At 39.2% G+C, this 6,000-nt stretch overlaps 1 protein-coding gene across 1 annotated transcript; it reads right to left on the bottom strand.

Annotated features, from left to right (window-relative positions):
- Positions 1-2,066: 2,066 nt before the first annotated feature.
- On the bottom strand, positions 2,067-5,648 carry zfp36l2 (zinc finger protein 36, C3H type-like 2). The gene is made up of 2 exons (XM_058794525.1): positions 5,449-5,648; positions 2,067-4,499 (listed from the first exon to the last, which is right to left on the bottom strand). Exons 1-2 carry the CDS (start codon positions 5,488-5,490, stop codon positions 3,399-3,401), a joined length of 1,143 nt encoding a protein of 380 aa, XP_058650508.1. The 5' UTR covers positions 5,491-5,648; the 3' UTR covers positions 2,067-3,398.
- Positions 5,649-6,000: the final 352 nt, after the last annotated feature.

Raw genomic sequence — 6,000 nt, 5'->3', positions numbered from 1 at the left:
TTATCAGGCCAGTAAACTTGTAGCCGCCACACCCCTCTGAATTCGTGTTTATGGATGTGATGTGCTCTAACTTTTCTTATGACTCACTGAACTATATTGTGTTGGCTTTCCCTCGGTTGCTCTCAGATAACGCTTAAGACAATACAGCTACCTCAGAGGCAGAACACATGGGGTTATGGGTATAGGACTGTTTGCTCAAGGAAGGAAGTGTTCACTTAGTGCTTTTTAGACTCCAGCACTTGAGGAAGAGGAGGAGGAGGGTGGGACTTCCTTGCCTTGTGCATGAAGGCACTGAAACTTGCACCAAGCACACATTTCTGACAACAAAACAGGAAAGGCACAGACCAGTTGGTTTGTTTGTCACAGGTGCTTAGTTGCTGAAGATAAGCCTGAGCCAAAGTGGAGCCGGTCCTCCATCCTTCAATGCAACAATCCTGTTCCTCAAAATTTCAAACTAAGTGCTCTTGTATTAAAAACAGCCACACCCAATAGAGACTATGATAAACTTTTTTTTTTTTTTTACTATGATTGTATTTCATGTTTTACTAACTGATCGTTGACTAATTATGTGTGTGCATGTATATATATATATTTATATATATATATATAGAGATAGATAGATAGATAGATAGATAGATAGATAGATAGATAGATATGCACACACACACACACACACACACACACACACACAATATCTATGAACCGGTATATAATTAATTTAATAATGTATAATTAAACAATTTATATGACATACTATTAATAATTAATGAGTATTATATATAGTTTTATTGGAAAATTAATTTAATTCACACACACACACACAAATTTATAGGGTTTGTAACGTATGGCTTCTTACAAGCATGTGTGTATGATTGATAAACACTCAAATCATTGTATGATGAATATATTTCGACATTTCTGGATCCAATGTTTGTGCGCGTCATAGTAGTGGGGGTTCTGTTATATTACATAATTACATTCATTTTATATAAATGTTTCAATAGTACAATTTAATAATATAATTAAACAATTATATTATAATATATTATTAAATGAGAGCATGGAGTATTTTAAATCCTGATAATTTTAGCTTTTGTAATGACTGTCAAAGAACATAATTCACTCTGACTCACAGTTTGAAAAAGTGTATGTGTGCATATCTGAAAAATGGCCCAGTGCCTGAAGCCTACTCCACATAAATCACAAAAGAGGGGTGTAGTGGAAAATATCCAAGAGGAATAGCTCTGCTCCCAAGAGTCCCTAATCAGCGAACAGAGTGGTTTCCTGCTTTTGTGAGATGTGGTTCATTAATGGCTGACAACCTTTCTTTTGCACATGCACACTGACACGCAAAGAACCCCCACTACTCTCACACACGCGCACAGTGGATCCAGGTACATTCAAATATAGCTTCACATATAAGCTAACACAATCATTTGACTGTTTATCAACCTTATCATACATATGCTTGTGAGAGGCCATACATTACGAACACTCCAAGTTAAACAGGGTTGTCGAAGAAGTTCTTAGTTTGTAAATATTTGCAAAGCACCTTATCTTCACGAGCAGACCCTTAACACTGATACACATGTCTGCCTGTGTTTTCCTCATTGCATTTCTTACGATAAGCACCGAGAATTTCAACTGCAGAAGACTCTGTAGGCTGTTTTTATATGATACTGAACACATCTGTATAAACCAATAGTTAATTCCAGTAAAGATTCCACTGAATGCTCCACTGGACATTGTTGCATTTCTAAAAAGCAGGGTCTATAAACTACCTCCCAAAGATCGCAGTGCAAGGCCACCACCACACCCCCCTCATACTTCACTTTCTGCCATTCACACAAAGCAGGCCTCTATTGAACATTCTGTCAGGAGAGGAGACCAAACGCTAGTATATTGAAGTAGCTATTTTTCCCTGAAAGAAAAGCAGGAGGGCGGGAAAACGGACTAGAATTGAGAGTAGACAATAATTTACAGGACACTGCATGAATAAACCCTGTCCTGAGCATTAAGCAACTCTTATTTCCACTGTGGAATAAAAACCCCTCCAAACATCCAGATCTTGTACAGAAATGCCTTTATTAGAAGTTCTATGGAAAATATAAAAAAAAAAACAAAAAAAAAAAAACATACAGTACAAGTTTACTCTGCACACTTTGTATACATACTCCAACTCCAGCTGATGTTCGTTTATTACATTCAGTGTTGCTTTACTTCATCTAAAAAAAAAGTTAAAGTAATAGTTATTAACCAACTACAAAACTTAATATCCCCAGTCAGCATGTCTAGAAAAGCACAGTTGAAAGGCAGAGTATCTTTCATTAGGAATGGTGCGTTCAAATGTTCTAAAAGTAGAAAAATAAACAGTGAAATAGCATCTGTCACCATAAAAAAAAGGCATCTTGATCTATGAGCTACATTCAATTCGATTGGCTTTAGATATACACCAAAGCAACTGCTTTATTAGGTTAAACTATGTGGGATCTTCAACCCCAGCAGGCACATATTAGCTAGTTATTAACCTCTAGATAGGAAAGCGCTACATTCTCTGGCACTAGACTGCAATCGTCATGCAACTGTGTGCAAATGGACACTTTTTTTTGGTTGTCGTTATCGTTGGTAAAAGAAAAAAAAAAAAAAAAAGTCATACTCGTAGGTGTGAAGTCAGTTAGTTCTTTCCGGCCACAAAGACCTCATAAGACAGGCTACATTCTACAAATGCCCATAGATCCTCTGAAGCTTCCCTCCCTCCTGCACAAGAAATCACAGCGTGGCCTCATCAGACGCTCCCACTTTTTTAATATATACACACACAGTAAACAAAGTTGAAATAAATAGCATACAATCTTAAATTATTTACCTATTTACAGTAAAATAAACGAGTTAACAAAAATATATTATTGTGAGACAAACCCAACGTTTTCCAGATTAATATTGGCGATCACAATTTAAACAGGAATATAAGTGTATTGCTTTAGATTTGATAAATACCATATGGACTCCATTTATCCTTGAAGGCTATACTTTCACATGACAATAAATAAGTTAAATAGACTTCAAAGCATGATGCAAAATGCAATGATACCACACAGTTAAAAAAAAAAAAAAAAGAAAATATCTGCAGTGACATTCCATGACCAACTTATGAGTCCCAGTTCTTGTGCTCTCACACCACTTCCAAACTTATGGAATGTTTTCCCTACTTCTGCGTAGGCCTTTTTCTAGACTGTTGAAGCCATCATCTTGGTAAGGAAAAATGAGAAAGAAGAAATATAATATCATATCTCAATCATGAGACAAACACTTAGAGATGACCAACGGCTGAGACTGATATTTGACCTGAAACTCATGTTGGCACTACTTGGATAAAAGGCTATAACAATAATAGCAAGTCAATCGTCTGAAATCGACAGCCTGCTGAAGATTGGCAAACGTCTATTTGCGTCCATACTGGGCGACTCCGAGCCGCTGATTGTGCCAGAGGAACAGCAAGAGCCGCTCAGGTACCCTTCGGGATCTGAGAGGGAATCCGGTGGGCTTGGTGGAGAATCGAACACTGGAGACTCTGAGAGCGGATGCATGGAGGGCAAGTGGCTCATTTTGAAAGGTGGCGACGGGGGGCAAGCGTTGGTCTGGATGTTACTGTACAAGCCACCGCTGGTCTGATGGGTAAAAGCACTATGGGTCTGAGGGATGATGGGGGCAAGAAAAGCCTTAAGATCCTGATCGGGGAACGTGAATGCATTCAGACAGGGTGAACTGGGAGTGAGTGTGCAGGTGGGCGGCGGGGGTGTGCGTGATGTTGGGTTGTCAATCAAAGCGGACTCGTTGCTGCAGGAGCTGGAGAAGCCGGAAAAGCTCAGGCTGTGGTGCAGCTTCGGTCTTTCCCTCTGTCTCAGGAATGGGTTTGATGACTCTTTCTCTTCCAGGACACCAATCTCCCTGCTGAGCCTCGGCTGAGCGTTACTTGTAGCAGCTCTGCGCTCGTCTGCGTTGTGAATGAAGTGGCAGCGAGGGCCGTATGGGCAGAAACCAATAGTGTGGAATGTGCGACATGGCTCGGTCTTGTACTTCGGGTGGCGGGACAGGTTTCTCAGTTCGTGATAGCCGTGAGCGAACTGACACTTTTCCCCATACTTGCACGAACCGTTTTCCTCAAAAGGCCTGCAAAGTTCAGTTTTGTAGCGGGTCGAGTTGATCTGAGAGCCGGGCTTTTGTTGAAGGATTTCCTGAAGTTGTTGACTGCGTTCTCCCGTGTCACTGAACGCACGGTCTCGGTACTTGTTTTCTTTATTCATGAAGGCAGGTGTCGAGCTCTCGAAACCAATCTGGAGCCTGTTGCTCATGTTGAAGTCCATGTGGTTTGTTGAGTTACTCCTGAAATAACCAAAAGACCTGTTGTTGTTGGTATTGGAAGCAGCAAATGGGACCCCGACATTCCTCTTTTCCAGCATATTGTGGAGATAGATTGTGTTTGAATTTGGGACTTTTTCCTGAAAGAAAACAAACAGAATTTCTAAGCATGGATGTCAAATAAGTTTAAGAGGGATCACCATTAATTTAACCAACAATTAGCAATACAATACAGGAGTGAAAACACTATTGTAACATGACCATCACCCTCCTGAGATGGCAAAAGCTATAGGACAGTATAAAAATATATTTTATAAATAAAAGTTACATTTGGTAAAAAGGCAGAATGACTGGGAAATGACAATCAAATTATCATCGTTAATGATGGAAACTGTATAGGTTTTAGATATGTATACTAATTTAAAAATAAATAAATATGACAAGACAAACCCCATGCTTTATGCATTTCTGTGTTTGTTGTGTTTTATTTGCTCTGTGGGGTTAACATTTTATGTTGTCCTATATATTTGAAATAAGAGATTTAAATGAAAGTGTGTTGTGGCATGTTATTTTTAACGTAATTAAATCACAAATTCCTTTACAAAACCTAAAATTAAGGTATTCAATTGATGTTACAGCTTATATCACTACTGTGGTACGTTTGTCACAACAGTACATGACAATTTGAGTCTAAGAAATGGATTTCAAAAACTACTTTAACTTATAACTGACACATATATATACATACATACATACATATACATATACATATATATATATATATATATATATATATATATGTGTGTGTGTGTGTGTGTGTGTGGATATTATATCAACGTTTGTGACGAATAACGCAAAAACCCCGTTAATTAAAAAAAAAAAAAAAAAAAAAAAGAGTTACAAGACTCCCGGTCTCCCAACAACGCGTTATTATGAGCTTCAGAAGCCAGTGAGTAAACACAGAGCTCTCATGTTACAAGTTTGCCAGCGCGGATAAATTAAGGAAACAAACAAAGATCAACAGAATACGAAGATAAGCTGAGAAAAAAAAAAAGAGCAAAAGTGAAGAAGTCAAATATAAACTCTTACCCTGTCGAAATCATATATGGAAGACAGCACCGAAGCAGACATTTTCTATAGTGAGTTCCAGCTCAGGGGGAAAAAGTTTTCGGACCGAGAAGGATCCTTGTGTACTCGGAGAAATCCACGGCTGAACGGGGTTTGCCTCTTCAAACGGAGTTAGAAAGGCGCTGGACTTCTTTGGAGTTGAGCCGCACAGGTTTTGGGGAGTGTCGTACATGGGCAAAGTTTGCACATGTGTATAAATGCGTTGCAGCTGTTAAAGGGCGGAGCTCGACAAAGTTTCAACAGTGCGCTGCCTGAAGCCCCGCCCTTCCCGTCACGTGGTTTCAGTAACTCCCTCCCTCTAGACTTCAGCAGCCCTAGTGCGCACTGCCTGCCTCGAGACAATCAACACTACATAAATTCAACTCAGGTGCTTGAAATACGATTCTCCTCTCCAACACCTCTAGTTCCCCGCAGAAAGTATGCCACTACATTCTTCCTTTTTAAGGCTGATTTTTAAACAGTATCTCTAATCTAAGCTACTTCCTAAGAGTAATGCACCACTGACTGCATATC

Source organism: Onychostoma macrolepis, chromosome 12, assembly GCF_012432095.1.
Source record: "Onychostoma macrolepis isolate SWU-2019 chromosome 12, ASM1243209v1, whole genome shotgun sequence".
Taxonomy (NCBI): domain Eukaryota; kingdom Metazoa; phylum Chordata; class Actinopteri; order Cypriniformes; family Cyprinidae; genus Onychostoma; species Onychostoma macrolepis.
The sequence above is the reverse complement of the archived record's forward strand: the minus strand, read 5'-3'. Positions and strand labels throughout refer to the sequence as shown.

What these genes read in the sequence shown, in the direction of transcription:
- zfp36l2 (XM_058794525.1), bottom strand. Translation starts at nt 5,490, where the DNA reads ATGTCTGCTTCGGTGCTGTCTTCCATATATGATTTCGACAGG. An exon ending in CCATATATGATTTCGACAGG is followed by an intron (nt 4,500 to 5,448) that starts GTAAGAGTTTAT and finishes GTTTTCTTTCAG; the next exon opens with GAAAAAGTCCCAAATTCAAA.